Source organism: Phaenicophaeus curvirostris, unplaced genomic scaffold (assembly GCF_032191515.1).
Source record: "Phaenicophaeus curvirostris isolate KB17595 unplaced genomic scaffold, BPBGC_Pcur_1.0 scaffold_50, whole genome shotgun sequence".
NCBI classification, from domain to species: Eukaryota; Metazoa; Chordata; class Aves; order Cuculiformes; family Cuculidae; genus Phaenicophaeus; species Phaenicophaeus curvirostris.
Window position 1 is genome coordinate 556,667 of NW_027206673.1, and position 21,002 is coordinate 577,668.

The 21,002-nt window shown below is 52.9% G+C and overlaps 1 protein-coding gene across 1 annotated transcript; it reads left to right on the forward strand.

The window, feature by feature from the left end:
- Window positions 1-1,618: 1,618 nt before the first annotated feature.
- Window positions 1,619-20,869, forward strand: LOC138733953 (DDB1- and CUL4-associated factor 11-like). The gene is made up of 13 exons (XM_069881475.1): window positions 1,619-1,796; window positions 5,718-6,240; window positions 13,544-13,595; window positions 13,691-13,765; window positions 14,579-14,631; window positions 14,722-14,822; window positions 15,544-15,690; window positions 15,855-15,909; window positions 16,088-16,214; window positions 17,632-17,788; window positions 18,580-18,720; window positions 19,378-19,484; window positions 20,777-20,869. The coding sequence occupies exons 1-13, from the start codon at window positions 1,619-1,621 to the stop codon at window positions 20,867-20,869; spliced, it is 1,809 nt and encodes a 602-aa protein (XP_069737576.1).
- Window positions 20,870-21,002: the final 133 nt, after the last annotated feature.

The following is a 21,002-nucleotide window of genomic DNA, read 5'->3' on the forward strand; positions in this document are numbered from 1 at the left end:
GCTATCTTGGAGGTAGATTTGTTCAAACATTACCTTCCTGGAAAAAACCCCTTTGTTTTATTTCAATGAAGGCTAAAAAAATGCCTAAAAAGCCTAAAAATAGCGTCTAAGATCTCTTGCAATTTTCACTGCCTTCCATTGTAACATCAAAAACGTTGCTCATTTACGCAGCTCCTTGTTTTCTTTTCCTCCTGGTCAACTTTGACAAAACCCACATTCCTCCCGTGGAAACCACTGGAAGTGGGAGTAAAAAGACAGTATTTTCAACATTTTGCATTAAAAAGCATCAACCAACACAAACAACCGAGAGCAAAACGCTCCTCTCCCTGGGACTCGCTGCACCTAATTCTGCCTCCGGTGTGAGATCCACCTCTCAGCTCCCCTCTGAGTAGTGAAGGGATCAGAATGTCCAGAAGCCAATTCAGTCCAAGCTAAGATGAGACGGTAAAAAACAGTATTTCCCTTAAACACATTAAGGTATTTTTAGTCTGAATCACCAAATGCGGTTTTCATCATCACTGAAACAAAGCTGGAGGCCAAACCCCTTTGCAGGAGATTTTAAAATCCCTGCCCCAAGAGCTCGTGGCATTTCAGAGCTATCAAATCCTCAAGCCCAGAGGGGCAGAGCCCAAAGCTACAGAGATGAGCTATTTCTATGCTCAGAGGAAAAAACACAATATAAATGTACACCAAAGAAAATATAAGCCTGAAAGGACAGATACACAGCAACGGTGCAAGGTGAAACGTGAATATCCCCTTCCATTAGCAGGAGTGAGCAGCCTGCTTCTCCGAGAGGCAAAGGAGAAGGTTTGCCTCCAGGATCTGAGAGGGGTCACTGGAACCAGGAATATTCATACATGAACCAGGCAGAACGAGGGGATACAGCTTAGTAACGCCAGCCAGGAAAAGATCTGCAAGATGTGAAGCCAAACAATGTTAAAAACAGTTTGAAAATTACCTCCTAACCCACCAGCTAACGACCTTTAAAGCTGATCTCGTCAACTTCACCTATGCATCAAGGCTTAACCTAAGTACTGCGAGTCATTTAAAAACGCTGGTTTAATTAAGCAGGTTAATATAGGGTTGCTTTAGACGTGTAAGCGAGGGATCCCTGCCTTGCTAGCGCACCATCATGGACCTCGTACCCAGGAAGACACCAGCCTTTCAGCTCTGAGATCACAAACAGGACCATCAAAATCAACTGGTGAAGTGACTTTCACCTCTAAAGATCAGTAAGTTTTACACATTCAAACAATAAAGCCATTTCCCAGCTAAGATGCCAGCACAGCAGCGTTTACCAAGTGTTATCCAGCAGGACTAAGTTTCTTGGAAGCGAGACTGATGCAAGGGGAAGGTGAGAAGCCAGGACTGGAACGCCTAAAAGCAACCAGCACATCCATAAGGGACTCTTTTCAACCTATCATTTTTTTCCCCATCTATCAAGTAATTTTCCCAGGATGCCGACCGTCAAGGCACAGAGTAGAGTTTTTAACCAAACCTGACGGGTGCCATCCAGCTCCCATCTACTCAAGAGGGGAAATAGAACTCAAGGCTACCCATAAAATGGTCTGTAGAGAAACAGAGAAGCCTTTCAAATAGAGCAAATCTCATTGAAGTCATGGAGTCCCGCTGCCGGCAGCAGGTTCTGGATCGAGCCCAAGAGGAGAGGGCCAGCAAGGTTTTATTTGCCTCCCACAGAGCATCAGGAGGGGACCTGGAACTAGACGGTGGCCCCAGGAGAAGGGCTCTCCTCTCCCCTCCTCCCGCCAGCGCAGCCAATCGAGCCGAGCCGGGAGGTGAGGCTCCACAGCCGTAACTCTGCCAACTTGAAGGAAACGTCAGGGGCTGGAGAATTTCCTCACGTGTTTCCAATGTGGTTTCTATGCATTTTATTGCTCATTTGCAGATCAAAAATGCTGGAGGGATTCCAACTATTTCACACAGAATCTCACACTCCCGGCTGGCTGCAGCCCCAAAGCCTGAGTTTCTTCCCTTGAAATACTGCCCAGTGTTACTTTGGGATGTGACCTGGTAGCGGAAGCCCACGGGGACCCTGAAACGATAATCGTTCCAGCTGCGATTGGTTGCCCAGCGCTGGCTGATGCCAGCACGGGTTTGTCAGTGCTGCTGACAAACAGGGACTCAGCAGCTAACGCCTCCTGTTCACACCACAACAAAAACCATGCCTGGAATCACACAATCCGGTACCCAACGGAGGAGGCAGGGAGTTCTTCCGCCTCAGGGAAAGGGTTGCAAGTCCTGGCATGACCAGCCCAAGGGAGCCTGATGCTGGAAACCGCCACGTTTCTTTTCTATGAAAAGAGGAACCACCAGTTTGCTATGTGATAGCAGCTGGTTTGTTAAACAGGGATGAAACAACAAGAAATACTTCACATCAAAACCTTCGAGGAGAAGGGATTGAAGGCTCCGCTCCAGCCCAGCCCACCGAGCCTCAACAGTGGGAAGACTGACCAGAAAGCAAAGGGATCTCCTTGCTGGGGTTTGCAGCCTTCCCTGCTCATTGGAGAAGAGGAGGCTGAGGGGAGACCTCATTGCTCTCTCCAACTACCTGAAAGGAGGTTGTGGAGAGGAGGGAGCTGGGCTCTTCTCCCAAGAGACAGGGGACAGGATGAGAGGGAATGGCCTCAAGCTCCACCAGGGGAGGGTCAGGCTGGACATTTTCACAGAAAGGGTCACTGGGCACTGGCAGAGGCTGCCCAGGGAGGGGGTTGAGTCACCTTCCCTGGAGGGGTTTAAGGGACGGGTGGACAAGGTGCTGAGGGACATGGTTTAGTGATTGATGGGAATGGTTGGACTCCATCATCCGGTGGGTCTCTTCCAACCTGTAGATTCTAGGATTCTATGATCTCCAGCCTAAGAGTGGATGGCGAGGGAAGGAGCCGGACGACGCTGTCAGATCACTAGATAGCACTCAAGGAAATGATGATCAGGAGACGAGCATGCGGCAGAGCTTAGAAATTCCATAAGGCCGGTTGTTTCCATACAGGCGCTCACAAGCAAAACCAGAGAACAATAGCTAAATTTATTCCCTCATTCTTTCTGAAAGGGAAAAAAGCTGCTTCATTGCCTCTGACTAATCGAAACACCTACTTTCTATTACAATTTCATTTTCACTGCAGTTTCTTTTCCACTTAATTCAAGAACTATCAACACTTGGAAATCACAAGCTTGTCCTTTCCTTCCCCTTTATTTCCACACCCAAAATACCTCAATCTCCTCTATCACAAATTACACAGCTGACTGGCAGCAATTTTGGGGAAACGGGTAGACCTGTTTCTCCTTCTAAGGCACAGAAAACAGAATCTTGCATCTCATGCTTCACAAAACACTTTAGAGATAAACACAAAGAGACCTGGAGATCTTGCCATGCTCTGTCCGCACCAAACTTCTCATCCAAGGCAGCACCTGGCAAAGCTGACCTGACATTTCCACAGATCATGGAATGCTTCGAGTTGGAAGGGACTTCAAAGCCCATCCAGTTCCACCCCTGCCATGGACAAGGACACCTCCCACTGGATTAGGGGCTCCAAGCCCCATCCAGCCTGGCCTCGAACCCCTCCAGGGATGGGGCAGCAACCACTTATCCAGATAACCTGGGCCAGGGCCTCCCCACCCTCACAGGAAAATATTTCTTCCTAAGATCTCACCTCAGTTTTCCCTCGTCCAGCTGAAAACCATTCCCCCTTGTCCTATCCCTGCACTCTCTGGGTGCCCTCAGTAGCACCACTTTTTGGGAGCGTGGTAGGGACACCTGAGGAGAACAGGATCAAAGAGTCGATCGCATCCATCAGGAAGGCTGCTCAGGTATCAGGCCTTGGAAAGGAAAGTGCCTGTGAGGGACTAGCGTGGGTCGGAGACGACAGACTACAGTCACTTATTTATTAAAGAGCTTTTCTCTTCCTTCTAAAGGTTTTTAAGTACCCCGCTTCACTCTGAGGACAAACTCCAGCCCCTTCGCAATGCTACATCACCCAAGAGGCAGGAAGCTCCCCTCTTTCTGCCAGCCATAAGGATCTTCCAACTCCCCAGCAGTGCTTCCTCTGGAAGGCACTTTCATCTCCAACATGTTCAATTTAGACTCCAAAGCGTTGAGTTATCTCGGCATGTGATGGTGCCACCATGCCAACCACAGCAGCTTGGGTGGGCAAAGTACCGGAGCAAAGGCAAGAGGCTGAATAATCACAAACTTAGACAGGCGTCTGCTCAGTGCAACGCTTGGGATTTTGAGACAATTCAGCTTTTGGTATTGTTACCTGCCTCTTTGAAACAACCGAGTGACAGAATTCCTGAAATAAGCAGAAGGAGGAAAGATTTTAGGAGAGAATAAGGTTTCGAAGGTACCAGAAATTAACTGGTGGCAGTGGCAGAGGGCTCTGCACAGCCCAGACTGGGCCCAAGTGCTGCAGCCTGATGGATCTGGCAGTCCTTTCGCTGGAAAAAGCTGCTAGGGAGAGAGCTGAAAGCTGGCAGCTCCTTTCCAAAGTCCTCCCAAAGCAGGGATGCAGCGATGGAGCAAGCTGAGGGGCTACAGCTGAGACCCTGGACACTGCCAGCTGGGGTGGCTCTGGAAAAAAACGTTTGTGTGCAAGGATCTGCTTGCAAAAATGCACCTGCTGACCCAGGGAGCATGGAGAAACTGCAAACACATTAGGAAAGAACTAAGGGAATTCTCCTTTCACCCTTCCTCAGCGCAGAGGAAGGGGTAGCACAACCATGGGAACCTGGCCCATGCCAGACATTGATGTATGCCCAGTGCTACCCCTTGGGCCAGGGTGCCAGAACAGTCAATTCCTAAAAGTTGCCCCCTTCTCCCCCTTCTCCTTTTTCGCCCCCTTCTCCCCCTTCTCCTTTTTCGCCCCGCTTGCTCCCTTCTCCTTTCAATACACATTTCTATTTTCTCATGTAAAATCCTATTCAAAACCATAACCAAACCCAGTGACACAGCTCCTCCTCCAATTACGCGGCCTTATTTGAAATCACGGCATGAACTTTGGACCCACAAGGGCGCAGGCACCGGCCCATCCGAGCCGCGCAGCCGCTGCAGGACGGAGCAGAGCAGCCAAGCCCTGGGCCCCTGTCCTGTCCCACATTTGAGCTTCATGTGGAAGCAGTTTTCTCCAGGGCATTTATGATCGTGCACGTCTCCAAGACGAGTCAATCCGCCCGCCAAAAGGAAAATGATTCCCATAAACCAAAAGCTCAGGTGTGGCAGCGTTTAACACACATGAAGTGCTGTCAGCTGAAGTTAAACACCTTTGTTTTCCCCTGCGACTGCCCCACGCAGTAGCTGAAGGTCACACCACCACGGGCTTTCCCTCCCTCACATGGTGCAGGACCTCTGGCAGGTTAAGTTTGAATGGAAAGGGAAGAGGTCGAGGTTAGTGTGCCCGACAGACTGACAAGAGGCTTCCGCACCATTTCAAGTGTCTCCAATGACACCAAGTCCGCAGCAAAAAGGAAGGGCCAAACTGATTTCCCTGCTCTACAACAACGAGCTGCTCAAGAGCGAGGGTCACCAGTGAGGTGCGTGCTTCAGCAGCCACGGCGCAGGGAGTGGCTCCGTATTCCCAGGCTGCGGCAGCGCAGGGGATGCGTGTGACGGGGCACACGGCTATTGTTCAGGATCCCAGACCAGAACTGGTCACCCTACAGCAATTCCCTGATTAAACACTGACCCGCCTTCTCACGCCGGCCAGGCTCAAAAGAAAACGAGCCCGTCCGCTCCCGAGCAAGCTGCCAGGCGTCCCTGCTGCCCACCTCCATACGGAGGTCGCCGTCTTCTTTTTCAGTAGTCTCCGTATCAGACATCGCTCCTAAGGAAACGAAAGGCTGGGGGTTAGGGGAATCTGTGCGAGGCGTGCAGGCAGGAAGCAGAGCTGAGCAGCTCGAGACCAGAATAGAAACAGGAATCGAGCCCGGCATCGAGCGCAGCGCAACGCGCTGCCGGCACAGGCTCCTGCGAGGCTGCATCGGCAGCTCCACGCGGCATCATCTCGAAAGGGATGCTGATCGGAGGCAGAGGGCTCCGCGCAGCCTGGATTGGGCTCAGGAGCTGCAGCACGGGCTGGGGAGTTTCCTCCTGGAGCACCGGGGCGGATTAAGCTCCGTTCAAACCCAGACGAAGGGGCGGGAGGAGAGAAAATTGCCACATGGACAAATAGCTGCGCAACCCAGAGAAACAGGTTGCAGTGTGAAACACGTCAATGGGGTGGCTGGAAGGTGAGGGTCATTTTGCAAGCGGCAATCCGAGCCCTTCACCACTGGAGAAATTATTAATAAAATTAAGAATTAAAACAAACACACACACAGCCTTCCCAAGCAACCACACAGAAGTGATGGTCAGTATTGCACATACAATGAAAAGCGCTGGCAGAGAAGCCTTGGCCAGGAAGAAAATATTTCCAACTCCCAATATTGGCATAATTTGGGATAAACACCTTCCTATCAGCATAAAACACCATTCACTGATCCTGCTAATCCCAGTGTTCCAGGTCCTGGGCTCCCCAGGGCATTTCTCTGCACATCCCTGGTGATGCCCGGGCACCCAGCGTGCAGCCACCCTGCTCTGAAATGCACACAGCTCTACTCCCTCTCCAGGCAAGCAATAAGACAAGCTCAAAAGGCAAAATGCAAACCAAACAGAAGCATTCCGACATGGAAAAAGGAAATAAAAAATAGTTATAAGGAGCCTGAAGTGACCAGCAAGTTCAACTCGAAAAGGTTCTTTTCCCCTCTCCCAAAACAGATAGCCAGAATGATCAGTTTTGAGCTCAAATAATATCAAGAAAGGGTTCCTTTCCTGGGCTGCCCCTCCCTCGGCAGCACTCTCAGCTCTCTGCTGTGTTTCTGCCTGTTGCAGCGATTATTTCCAGGTCAGGGCACGCAGCTGACAGAGCTCAACTTTATTCCACTCCAAGAGCACACAAGCTGAAGTGACCACTTGGGAAGAATGGAGGATCCAAACGGTGCTCCCCCAACAGCCTCCTGAGTACCCAAATTCAGAACCTACCTGGCTTAAGAAAGGAAGAGGCAAGCAAACACAGAAATACCCCACGCTGCTGGGGATATGCACAGGAGGGCTCCTTCTGCACCAGCCAAACCCTGCAGCCTCACCCTTCTCCCCTCCCCACAAAATCCAGTTTCGTTAAACCCATTTTAGATGGGTTTAGATCCAAGACGAGAACACCTTTGGAAGTTAAACCTGGATCAGGAATTTGGCTGCAGTCGGTTATACCCCTTCCTGCCATTGCCAAGACACTTTAAGGCTTGAAAGCAGAGAGGAACCCAAGTGAAACACAGCTGGAGAAGCAAAAGCGTTTTCCAAAGAGTGCAAAATACCAAGAGTAAAACAATTCCCATTCCACAGCCAGATGAAAAGAAGTTGCCCAGAGAAGGGATGAGGTTTCTCCTTCAGGCCAAAACAAACTAAGGACTTTCTGGGGTGGGAATTCCAAAACTTTCATACAAGTTGCCCCAGTTTGCTTCATTTGCCGCAACAAAAACTCAAAGACAACCTTGCTCTTTCAGGACCCCCCATAACCCTGTCAGCATCCATCCTTCTGGTTTGGCAAGAAATCCCATCCCATGCAGAACCTTTCCCATTGAAACATTGCTGAAAACAACACAGAATCACAGAATCACAGAATAACCAGGTTGGAAGAGACCCACCTTTAAGAGAACACCTCTTACTAATGTTTTTTTTCCACAGCCCCCACAAGGGAAACTTCAGAGGAATCCCAGAAGATGCAGCAAAAAGCAAACACGATCCAGTATTCGCTGGTATCAAATTGGCTTTGCATTATAAACGGCTTCTGGGGCCAGCCTGGATGTCCTAATGCCACAGCCAGCAACCTCTGCGGTGGGGAAGGTGGATGGAAACAGCCTGGCAGGGCAACCACTGCCTTGATGCTCTGCTCCACATCCCCCTCAAAGACATCAGGAATTCTCACATTCACTTCCTTCCAGGCAGTCCATAAAAGACAAGGAGACTGGGGTAAGATACCAACCTGTCGCCTCTTCCATCACGAGACACAGAATTCCTCCCAACAAGCCTAGAACTCCAGAGAACTTGGACTGTAAATCAGTTCTGTTGCCAAGCCCAAATGGATGTCCTAGCACCCTGTTTGCTTCCCCTCTATCTTCTGCCAGCGCCTTCCACGTCTAAGCAGAAGGCAATTAACAGCTGGAAATATCTGACTCCTACAGACGCAGAATCCAAGCCTCGAAACATAAAGGCACCAAAGAAACCGGATACGACTCACCAGGAAGAATTCTTTGCGAAAGAGAAGAGACTAGGGAATCCCTTGGGAGAAAGATTCTATACTAAGGATTACTGTTCCTCGGTTACAGCCAGACACCAAAGAACACACTTCTCCCATACACAACAGCAATCTCAGTGCAGCTGAGCTGCAATCCTGACAGAGGCCAAAAGACTAAGGCCAAAGACTCGCAAAGGCACCAGGCACATTAATTTAACGCTTCCTAAGTACCTAAAAAGCAGCAATCTCCTTCCCCTGCTGCAGCTGATCCATGTTTAATTAAAGATGATGGATGGCACAACTCACCCCGATTCCAAGATATCCAACGAGCTATTCCGAGGCTTAGAAAAGGCCTAAGAACACCACAAAAAAAAATTAAAAGCCCACAAATGAACTGTGCTTCTGTAAGTCAGACATAACAGCAGAACAGGGATGAAGGAAGCCTCCTGAGTAGGATAAAACTTTCTAAACCAGACAGTCTGAGCAATATAAGGAAGATAAAAAGAAATTGATAGCACCCTTCCCCACCGCTCTTTTGTTTCTAAGCACCCACAAGCCAAACTTTGTGAAGAGATCGATGCCTGAAACAGAGCTGGCTGACACACACCTCGGTGGTCACCCCTTCCACGACATCGCCCTCTGATCCATTTCTCCATTTACACACACAGTGTTGGTCTTGTTCTACCAGATCACAGCTGGAGGACAAGGAACGACGAAACACGTGCAAGAATAAGGGGGAGTTTCTGCACAGGGGCTCCTTTTTTTTCCCATTTTTGACTTAGTGTGGAAGAGAAGGCCCAAAAGCACAACGGGGCAGGGTGAGCTAAAGAGCATCTGGCTTCTGTCTTTACGGTCACGGAGATGACCTGAAGGGCTGGAGCACCTCCTGTACAAGGACAGGCTGAGAGCATTGAGGTTGTTCAGCCTGGAGAAGAGAAGGCTCCGGGGAAACCTTAGAGCAGCTTCCAGTACTGAAAGGGGCTCCAGTAAAGCTGGGGAGGGCAGGGATAAAACAAGGGCAAGCAGTTGTAAGCTGAAAACCTGATCTGGTGGGAAGTGTCCTTGCCCATGGCAGGGGGTTGGAACTGGTTGGAACTTTGAGGGACTTCCAACCCAAACCATTCCATGATTCTATGACCCTCAAATGCAAATTATTTGGTGATAAAGCCAAGAAAAGAAGATAACTGGAAAGAAAGCCTGTTTGAAACATAAATAAGCTTTACAGCCAAGCTAGTCTAAAAGCTGCACTGATTTTTTTGCAAACCTCTTTAGCGCATTATTAAAAACTGGTGGACATTTCAAACATTTAAACTGGATCAGATTCCCTTACTTCCAGGTTCCTTCACCTTTACAGCGCAGATGGCTCTTTTCTTAAACTGCTTGGGAAAACTTGAAAGGGGCCAAATATATTAAACCACAAGGTATAAAACAAACTCCCACTTGGTACTTAGAAGGAGCCACTTCTGCTAAGCAGAGCAACTAACTCCTACAATCTGAGTCAGAGGGCGCTGATTGGTAGGATTCAGGAAGGCTCCATCAACAATGCTGCTGAACAGGACTTCCCACCGTTCTGAGCTAGAGCAATTGCTTCAATTACTTCAGCAGCTTCGCTTTTCCTACGTTCTTCACCAGAAGATGGGTCACATGGAAGAACTTGTGCAGAGGCAGAGTGGAAAGAAAAGCTATTTAAAAGGATTTTTTTTTTCCCTAGGCCTCAGAACAAATTAAATCTTTGTAATCAGGGTCCAAAAGGAGGAAGAAAAAAAAAGGAAAAAGAAAGAAAGAAACAACCCACAACTAGTCCCATTAGGTGGTCAGAACCAGAATCACTTTGTATTTGGGGTGACAATTTGTACCCACACTCTGAAGGAGTTATTTGAAGGGGCTCACAACAAAGCCATTCTTGCTGCCGTGAGCAAAAATAACTTTGCTATGTACACAGCTCGCTCTCCTCTGCCCAATCCAACTGCAGCTCTGAAACCTCAGCCAGCGCTGAAACACAAAAATAAAAGCTCACTCACTTTCTATGGGTTACTATGAAAGAAAGCAGCAAAATCGGAACTCGACAGCTCAAAACTCATCCTCTGAGGCAGAGGCACAGACTAGCCTGTGCAAATCAATCCAACTCTGAATCCTGCTCTGTTTTCTTGGTGAAGTTTCAAGCCACCCAAGTCCCAAACCTGCTAGGACATCAGGCACCAACCTCACACCCAGCTGTTCACCATACACACAGCAAGCAGATTTAGTACAGAAAAGACAACTTAATTCTCCTTCCGCCAAGGAAGGTTCTACCTGGCGCTGATCTTCCTCACCCTGGGTACTAAGAAACTTGTCTTTTTCAACAATTGTTCCGTTAGATTGGGCCAAAGCAGCTGAAACCAGCAGTTCAAGGATCCAACAACACCGACAGGGAAGCACACGGCCACTCGCTACCCACCGTTGCGACACCGGGCAAGGAACCCAAGTGGGACATAAACGAGATGCCATCACCACAGGTCAGGGCCTATTCCAACAGCAGTCAGGTACTTCAGACACTGCAAACAAAGCTCAGACACCCTCTTAGCTCCAACACGCAGACCAGACCATTCAGGGTTAAACGTTACTCGCAAATCCATTACTTCTGTAAATTACATTTCATCTCCAGTGGGAAGCCAGAAGCTAATGACTTAGTAAAAAGCACAGGCAGCCTCCATCATTCCCATCTCCATGTAGAATACTACCAGTGCTAATTTATCCTGCTGTGCTTCTGATTGCCCTCGCCCCGTTCACTTCTAGATCAGCTCCCCACTCACCGGCAGGCTAGAAGGCCTGGACTGAAGAGTCAAGTTCATATCTTCTTGCCCTTTACTGGAAGCCACTGAGGGAGCAGACGACGCCTGGGACCCAAACGAGTCTTGAGATAACTCCTGAAACAGCAAGAAACACCAAAAAAAACCCCACAAATGGGAATAAAATCAAGGCTCTGCTGGAATCTCTCTGGTATATTCTTGTGTGGTGGAGGAATTTGCCCAAAACAGGAAATAATCACAGAATCACAGAATAACCAGGTTGGAAGAGACCCACTGGATCATCGACTCCAACCGTTCCTATCAAACACTAAACCATATCCCTCAGCACCTTATCCACCCATGCCTTAAACACCTCCAGGGAAGGTGCCTTAACCAATTCCCTGGGCAGCCTCTGCCACTGCCCAATGACCCTTTCTGTAAAGAATTTTTTCCTAACGTCCAGCCTAAACCTCCCCTGGCGGAGCTTGAGGCCATTCCCTCTTGTCCTCTCCCCTGTCACTTGGGAGAAGAGGCCAGCTCCCTCCTCTCTACAACGTCTTTTCAGGTAGTTGGAGAGAGCAATGAGGTCTCCCCTCAGCCTCCTCTTCTCCAGGCTAAACAACCCCAGCTCTCTCAGCCGCTCCTCATCAGGCCTGTTCTCCAGCCCCCTCACCAGCTTTGTTGCTCTTCTCTGGACTCATTCCAGATCCTCAACATCCTTCTTGTGGGGAGGGGCCCAGAACTGAACACAGGATTCGAGGAGCGGTCTCACCAGTGCCGAGTCCAGAGGGAGGATAACCTCCCTGGACCTGCTGGTCACGCCGTTTCTGATCCAAGCCAAGATGCCATTGGCCTTCTTGGCCGCCTGGGCACACTGCTGGCTCATATTCAGTCGGCTGTCAGTCGGCCTGTAGTTTCCTGGATCCTCCCTGTGACCCTTCTTGTAGACGGGCACAACATCAGCCTCCAGTCCAGTGGGACTTCCCCAGTCTTCCAGGACTGTTGGAAGATGATGGAAAGGGGTTTGGCCAGCACACCCGCCAGCTCCTTCAGTACCCTAGGGTGAATCCCGTCCGGCCCCATAGACTTGTGGGTGTCTAGTCGGGCTAGCAAGGCTCTGACCACCTCCTCTTGGATCACGGGAGCCTCATTATGCTCCTCTAGCTCCTGGGTTTGTACACAGACGGAACGACCCTCCTTACAACTAAAGACTGAGGCAAAGAAGGCATTAAGTACCTCAGCCTTTTCCTCATCCCCTGTTACTGTTGTTCCTTCTGTGTCCAATAGGGACTGTATGGTCTCCCTAGTCCTCTTTTTATTATTTATATATTTACAGAAGGATTTTTTGTTATCTTTCACTGACTTGGCCAATCCAATCTCTAGTTGAGCCTTAGCCCTTCTGATTTTTCCCTACACAGTCTCACTTCCCTCCTGTAGTCCACCCAAGAGGCCCATCCCCTCTTCCAGAGCCCATAAACATTTCTCTTCTTCTTGATATCCCTCAAGATCTCTCTGTTCAACCAAGCTGGCTTTCTCCCCTGCCGGCTTTTTTTCCGGACCACGGGGATGGCTTTCTCCTGAGCTGCTAGGACCACCCTTTTGAAGAGCTCCCAGCCCTCCTGGGCTCCCTTGCCCTTGAGTACTGTCTCCCATGAGACTTCACCAACCAGCCTGCTGAAGAGATCAAAGTCTGCCCTCTGGAAATTTAATGCTACCGTCTTGCTAACCACCCTCTGCACTTCACCTACAACAGAAAATTTTATCATCTCATGGTCGCTTAGTCCTAGGCGTCCACCTACCGCCACATCCCCCACAAGGCCTTCTCTGTTCACCAACAGCAGGTCCAGGAGGGCACCCTCCCTCGTTGGTTCATTCACCAACTGTGCGAGGAAGTTGTCTCCCACGCCCTCCAGGAACCTCCTAGACTGCTTCCTTTCTGCTCTATTGTACACCCAGCAGATATCAGGCAGATTGAAGTCTCCCACCAGAATGAGAGGCATCGATCTAGAGATTGACCGCAGCTGTTTATAGAAGAGCTCATCAGCTGCTTCTCCTTGGTTGGGTGGTCTGTAACAGACTCCCATCACTATGGGTCCCTATAGGCTCTATGGGGTCTCTATGGGGTCTCTATGGGGTCTATGGGGGCTCTATGGGGGCTCTATAGGGTCCCTATGGGTCACTATGGGCTCTATGGGGTCACTATGGGCTTTATGGGGTCTATGGGGTCTCTATGGGCTCTATGGGGTCTCTATGGGTCCCTATGGGCTCTATAGGGTCACTATGGCCTCTATGGGGTCTCTGTGGGGTCTCTATGGGGTCCCTATAGAGTCTATGGGGTCTCTATGGGCTCTATGGGGTCTCTATGAGTCCCTATAGGCTCTATGGGCCCCTATAGAGTCCCTATGGGGTCTCTATGGGTCCCTATTGGGTCTCTGTGGGGTCTCTATGGGGTCCCTATGGGTCTCTATAGCCCCTATAGGTCTCTGTTCTCTATAGGTCCCGGTGGATCCCCCGGAGCTGGAAGCCAAGGGGGGAAGGGCCGATCCAGGTGAGGGGGGGTGGGTGGGGTGGGGGGGCTGATGGGGGGGGCGTGGCCTCTGCAAGCCCCGCCCCCTCTTCTAACCATGTTACTCCCTCCCACAGGCCCCTCCCCCTTCCTGCTGGAGCTGCGGGGGGGCGGGCCCCCACCCCGATCACGTGACCCGGAGGCTGCAACAGGTGGGCGGGGCCTCTATGGGGTCCCTATGGGGTCCCTATGGGGTCCCTATGGGGTCCCTATGGGTCTCTATGGCGCCCTATGGGTCCCTATGGGGTCTCTATGGGTCCCTGTGGGTCCCTATGGGGTCTCTGTGGGTCTCTATGGGGTTTCTATGGGTCTCTATGGGGTCTCTATGGGGCCCCTATGGGTCCCTATGGGTCCCTATGGGCTCTATGGGTCCCTATGGGGTCTCTATGGGTACCTATAGGTCTCTATGGGGTCCCTATGGCTCTATGGTGCCCTGTGGGTCTCTATGGGTCTCCGTGCGGTCCCTATAGGTCTCCGTGGGGTCCCTATGGGTCCCTATGGGTCTCTATGGGGTCTCCATGGGGTCTCTATAGGTCCCTATGGGTCTCTATGGGCTCTATGGGTCCCTATGGGTCCCTATGGGGTCTCTATGGGGTCTCCATGGGGTCTCCATGGGGTCTCTATTGGTCCCTATGGGTCCCTATGGGTCTCTATGGGGTCTCTCTGGGTCCCTATGGGTCCCTATGGGGTCTCTAGGGGGTCTCTAGGGGTCTCTAGGAGCACTATGGGGCTCCCATTGATCCCTATTGGTCCTTATTGATCCCTATTGGTCCTTATTGATCCCTATTGGTTCCCATTGGTTCCCATTGATTCTATTGGTTCCCATTAGTTTCTATGGGTCCCTATGGGTCTCTATTGATCCCTATTGATTCTATTGGTTCCCATTGGTTTCTATGGGTCCCTATGGGGTCCCTATGGGCCCCTATGGATTCTATGGGTCCCTGGGGGTCTCTCTCTCCCCGCAGCGCGAGTGGGGCCGCAGCTTCTCGGCCGTGGAGCAGAACCGCCTGAGCTCTCGGTGAGGGGATCTCTGGGGCCGGGGGTGGGGGTGGGGGGCGGGTTATTGATCCGTGGGGCAGGGGGTGATCGATCCCCGCCCCCCCCAAAGATTCCTGCCCAACGCCGAGGTGTTCGCGGCCGCCTACCCCCACAAGGCTTTCTGCGGCGTCTTCAACGGCAACGGCTCCCTCTTCGTCTCCGCCTGCCAAGGTACCTGGGGGGCTCCCTTGGTCCCTATTGATCGGTATTGATCGCTATTGGTTCCATTGATCCCATTGGTTTCCGTGGTCCCTATGGGTCCCCATTGGCTTCTATGGGCTCTGTGGGTCCCCATTGGCTTCTATGGGTCTCTATGGGGCACTATGGGGCTCCCATTGATCCCTATTGATCCCTATTGGTTCCATTGATCCCTATTGATTCCTATTGGTCCCATTGATTCCATTGATTCCATTGGTTTCCATTGGTTTCCATGGGCCTCTATGGGTCCCCATTGGTCTCTATGGGCCTCTATGGGTCCCCATTGATCCCTATGGGGCTCTATGGGGTCTCTATAGGTCCCCATTGATCCCTACAGGGTCTCTATAGGTCCCTGTTGGTTCCCTATGGGTCTCTAGTGATCTCTGTGGGTCCCCATTGGCTTCTATGGGGTCCCTATGGGTCCATATTGATCCCTATGGGGTCTCTGTGGGTCCCTATGGGTCCCCATTGATCCCTATGGGGTCCCCATTGATCCCTATGGCGTTCCCATTGATCCCTATGGGTCCCCATTGATCCCTATGGGTCTCCATTCATCCCTTTGACTCCCTATTGATCCCTATGACTCCCTATTGATCCTTTTGACTCCCTATTGATCCCTGTGTGTCCCTATGATCCCTGCGGGCCCCTGTGGGTCCCCGCTGACCGCCGGGGGGCTCCCCTGTCCCCCCCCGAGACCACTCCCTGCGTGTGTACGGGGCGGCGGGGCGGGGGCTGCGGCTGCTGCGCTCCACGCGGGGCCGCGACGTGGGCTGGAGCATCCTGGATGTGGCCTTCACCCCCGACGGCCGCCACGGCCTCTACTGCAGCTGGTCCCCCTACGGTCAGCCAGGGGGGCGGGAACGGGGCTCAAGGGGGTCTCCATGGGGTCTACGGGGTCTCTACGGGGTCTCTACGGGTCCCTATGGGGTCTCTATGGGGTCTCTACGGGTCCCTATGGGCTCTATGGGTCCCGGGGGGTCCCTATGGGTCTCTCCCCCCGCCCAGTTCACGCATTCAACATCCACGGGGAGGACGAGACCCACATGGCCATGGATCTGCGGTGAGTTATGGGGCAGGACCCCTCTTCTATGGGGCAGAACCCCCTCTATGGGGCAGGACCCCTCTATGGGGCAGGACCCCCTCTACGGGGCCCCATCTCCTCGCTATGGGGCAGGATCTCCTCGCTATGGGGCAGGGTCCCCTTTCTATGGGGCAGCCCCCCCTGTGTCCCCCCCCAGCCCCCCGGATCGGCGCTTCGCGCTCTTCTCTCTGGCCGTGGGGCCGGGGGGGCAGGAGGTTTGGGGCGGCGCCAACAACGGCTGCGTCTACGTCTACGACCGAGGGGGCCAGCGCCGCGTCCTCCGGGTCAGCGAAATTGGGAATTGCGAGGAAAATTTGGGGAATTTTGGGGAAAATTTGGCGAATTTGGGGAAAATTTGAGGGAAATCGTGAAATTTAGGGGGAAATTTGGGAATTTTGGGGAAAATTTGGGGAATTTCAGAGACAATTTGGTGAATTTTGGGGGAAATTTGGCAAATTTCAGGGAAAATTTGGCAAACTTGGGTGAAAATTTGGGGAATTTGGGGGAAATTGTGAAATTTTAGGGGAAATGTGGGGAATTAGGGAGAAATTTGGGGAATTAGGGAGAAATTTGGGGAATTAGGGAGAAATTTGGGGAATTTGGGGGGAAGTTTGGGGAAAATTTGGCATATTTTGGGGAAAATTTGGCAAATTTTGGGGAAATTTCGCAAATTTTGGGGAAAAATTTGGGGAATTTTGGGGAAATTGTGAAAATTTGGGGGAAATTGCAAAATTTGGGGGGAACCTTGGGGGAAATTTGGGGGGAAATTGCGAAATTGGGGGGAAATTTGGGGAGTTTTGGGGGGGAAATTGAGGAATTTGGGGGAAATTTGGGGAGTTTGGGATGAAAATGGGAAGTTGGGTGGAAAATGGGGAATTTGGGGGGAAAATGGGGATATTTGAGGGGGAAAATTTGGGAATTTGGGATGAAATTGGGGAAAATTTGGGGGGAAAATGGGGAAATTTGGGGGGAAAATGGGGAAATTTGGGGGGAAAATGGGGAAATTTGGGGGGAAAATGGGGAAATTTTGGGGAGAAAATGGGGAAATTTGCGAGGAAAATGGGGATTTGGGGGAGAAAATGGGGAGATTTGGGGAGAAAAATGGGAAATTTGGGGGGAAAATGGGGAAATTTGGGGGGAAAATCAGGGAATTGGGGGGAAAATGGGGAATTTGGGGAGAAAACGGTGAATTTTGAAGCAAAATCTGGGAATTCGGGGGGGGAGAAGACGCAAAGAAGGTGGAGGTGGTGGAACTGGGATGGTGGCCAGAAGGTCTGGAGATGCCGGGGGGGGGAACTGGGAGCACTGGGAGGGGGACTGGGAGGTAGTTATGGGGCACTGGGGTGGACTGGGGTGAACTGGGAGCAACTGGGAGCTACTGGGAGGGAAATAGGGAGGAGGAACCCGTGGTGGGATGGTCTTCAGAAGCTTGGGAGATGCTGTAGGAGCTACTGGGAGCACTGGGAGGGGGACTGGGGGTGACTGGGAGGTAGTTACGGGGCGCTGGGGTTAACTGGAGTGAACTGGGAGCAACTGGGAGCTACTGGGAGGGGGAGAGGGAGGAGGAACCCGCGGCGGGATGGTCTTCAGAAGCCTGGGAGATGCTGTAGGAGCTACTGGGAGCACTGGGAGGGGGACTGGGGGTGACTGGGAGGTAGTTATGGGGGACTGGGGTGAACTGGTGTTTACTGGGGGGGTCAGGTGGAGGTGCACGAGGCGGACGTGAACGCGGTGGCGCTGGCAGACGCGGGGGGGCAGCTGGTGCTGAGCAGGGGGGACGACGGGCTGGTGCGGCTCTGGGACCGACGGAGCCTTGGCCACCGCGGCCACCGCCCCGTCTGCCGCCTGGCCGGGCACCGTGGGGGGGTCACCTTCATCCACAGCCCGGTGAGGGGGGGCACTGGGAGGGACTGGGAGGGGATTGGGAGGCACTGAGAGGGGATTGGGAGGCACTGGGAGGGGGAAAGGGTGGACTGGGGGGGAATGAGGGGGACTGGGATGAACTGGGAGGGGGAATGGGGGGGACTGGGAGGCACTGGGAAGGGACTGGGAGGCACTGGGATGGAATGGGAGGGGAAAGGGGGGATTGGGAGGCACTGGGAGGGGGAAAGGAGTCACTGGGGAGGGGAAAGGGGGAACTGGGATGAACTGGGAGGGGGAAAGGGGGGACTGGGATTCACCCCTATTTACCCCGATGACACCTTAATTACCCCCATAACCTCTGAATTCGCCCTTAATCCGCCGTTAATTACCCTTAATGACTCCCCTAATCCCTTAATGAGTCTCCTAACCCCTTAATTACCCCAATAACCTCTCAATTTCCCAGTAATTAGCCCTTCATTAAACCTTCACTACCCCTTTCCCCCCCAATTACCCCCATAACCTCTCAATTCGCCCTTAATCACCCCTAATTACCCCATATCCCGCCTCTATCCCCCTATTTACCCCTTTAATTACCTCAACAACCGCCCCATTCCCCTTTAATTACCTTTAATTACCTTTAATTAACGCCCCCTCTCCTCACGCTCCATTTCCCGCCTCGCCTTTCCCGCCCTTTTTGTTGCCATGGCGGCCGCGCGCGGGGGGGGGGGCGCGCGCGCGCGTGCGTGGCCACGCCCCCTTTTTTACGTGATGACGTCACCCCCCCAGCGGCGGCGGCGCTGCTTCCGGGGGACCCGTCGCTGCAGACGTTCCGGGGTCACGTGGTGCTGCACACGCTGCTGCGCTGCCGCCTGGCGCCCGCCGGGGGGCGCGCGCTGGGGGCGGGGTGCGCCTCGGGAGGCGTCATCGGTGAGCGACGCGGGGGGTTTGACGTCATCGGGGAGCGACGGGGACGGGAAGGGGAAAGCGTGGGAAAAGGGGCTGAGGGGGGATCTATGGGGCAGAGGGAGGGGTCTGTGGGGCAGAGGGAGGGGTCTGTGGGGCAGAGGGAGGAATCTATGGGTCAGAGAGGGGTCTATGGGGCAGAGGGAGGGGTCTGTGGGGCAGAGAGAGGGGTCTGTGGGGCAGAGGGAGTGGTCTGTGGGGCAGAGGGAGGGGTCTGTGGGGCAGAGGGAGGGATCTATGGGGCAGAGAGAGGGGTCTATGGGGCAGAGAGAGGGGTCTATGGGGCAGGGAGGGGTCTATGGGGCAGGGAGGGGTCTACGGGGCAGAGAGAGGGGTCTACGGGGCAGAGAGAGGGATCTACGGGGCAGAGAGAGGGATCTACGGGGCAGAGAGAGGGGTCTATGGGTCACAGATTGGATCTATGGGTCAGAGAGGGGTCTGTGGGGCAGAGGGAGGGATCTATGGGGCAGAAGAGGGATCTGTGGGGCAGAGGGAGGGATCTATGGGGCAGAAGAGGAGTCTATGGGTCCGGGTGGGTCTCTATGGGTCCGGGGGGTGGATCTATAGGGCAGAGGGCACCCCCTGACCCCCTCGTTCCCCCCCCGTCCCCCCCCCCCGCAGTGTACGACGTGCTGACGGGGCGGGTGCTGCGGCGGCTCAGCCGGCACCGCGGCTGCGTGCGCGACGTCTGCTGGGGACCCCAGCCCTGGCGCCTCGCCAGCGCCTCGGTGCGCACCTGGGGGGCCGCCATGGGGCAGCTATGGGGCAGCCAGGGGGCCCCGTCAGCTTCCGGTGCTTTCCGTTGGGTTCTATAGGTCCCCATTGGGTTCTATAGGTCCCCATTGGGTTCTATAGGTCCCCATTGGGTTGTATTGGGTCCCCATTGGGTTCTATGGGTCTTTATTGGGTCCCCATTGGGTTCTATAGGGTTCTATGGGTCCCCGTTGGGTTCTATGGGGTTCCTATTGGGGTCTCTATGGGGTCCCCATTGGGTTCTATGGGTCCCCATTGAGTCCCCATTGGGTTCTATGGGTTCCCCATTAGGTTCTATTGGTTCTTATTGGGTTCTATGGGTCCCCATTGGTTTCTATTGGGTCCCCATTGGTTTCTATTGGGTCCCCATTGGCTTCTATGGGTCCCCATTGGTTTCTATGGGGTCCCCATTGGTTTCTATGGGGTCCTCATTGGTTTCTATGGGTCCCCATTGGGTTCTATAGGGTCCCCATTGGGCTCTATAGGGTCCCCATTGGTTTCTGTGGGTCCCCATTGGGTTCTATAGTGTTCTATGGGTCCCCGTTGGGTTCTATGGGTTTCCTATTGGGGTCTCTATGGGGTCCCCATTGGGTTCTATGGGTCCCCATTGGGTTCTATGGGTCCCCATTGAGTCCCCATTGGGTTCTATGGGTTCCCCATTAGGTTCTATTGGTTCTTATTGGTTTCTATTGGGTCCCCATTGGTTTCTATGGGTCCCCATTGGTTTCTATGGGTCCCCATTGGGCTGTATAGGGTCCCCATTGGTTTCTGTGGGTCCCCATTGGGTTCTATGGGGTCCCCATTGGGCTCTATAGGGTCCCCATTGGGTTCTGTGGGTCCCCATTGTGCTCTATAGTGTCCTCATTGGGCTCTATAGGGTCCCCATTGGGGTCTCTATGGGTCCCCATTGGGTTCTATGGGTCCCTATTGGGGTCCCCATTGGGTTCTGTGGGGTCCCCATTGGGTTCTGTGGGTCCCCATTGGGTTCTATGGGGGCCCCATTGGGTTCTATGGGTCCCTATTAGGGTCGCCATTGGGTTCTATGGGGGCCCCATTGGGTTCTATGGGGGCCCCATTGGGTTATATTGGGTCCCTATTGGGTTCTATGGGTCCCTATTGGGGTCCCCATTGGGTTCTATGGGTCCCTATTGAGTTCTATGGGTCCCCATTGGGTTCTATTGGGTTCTATGGGTCCCTATGGGGCAGGGGGAGGATCTATGGGGCAGGGCTGGGATGTGTGGGGCAGGCCCTCTGGCTCTGCCCACAGTGGGACGGCACCGTGCGCCTCTGGGGCTACCGCAGCCCCCAAGCAGAAGAGGACGAGGAGGAGGAGGAGGAGGAGGAAGGCGCCCCCCAATAAAGGCCTCTGCCCCACAAGTGGCTCCCGGGCTCTTAATTGGGGGGCAGACGGCGGCCTGCGAGCCCCCTGCCCCATAGATCCCTCCCTCTGCCCCATAGATCCCTCCCCAGCCCCATAGATCCCCACACAGACC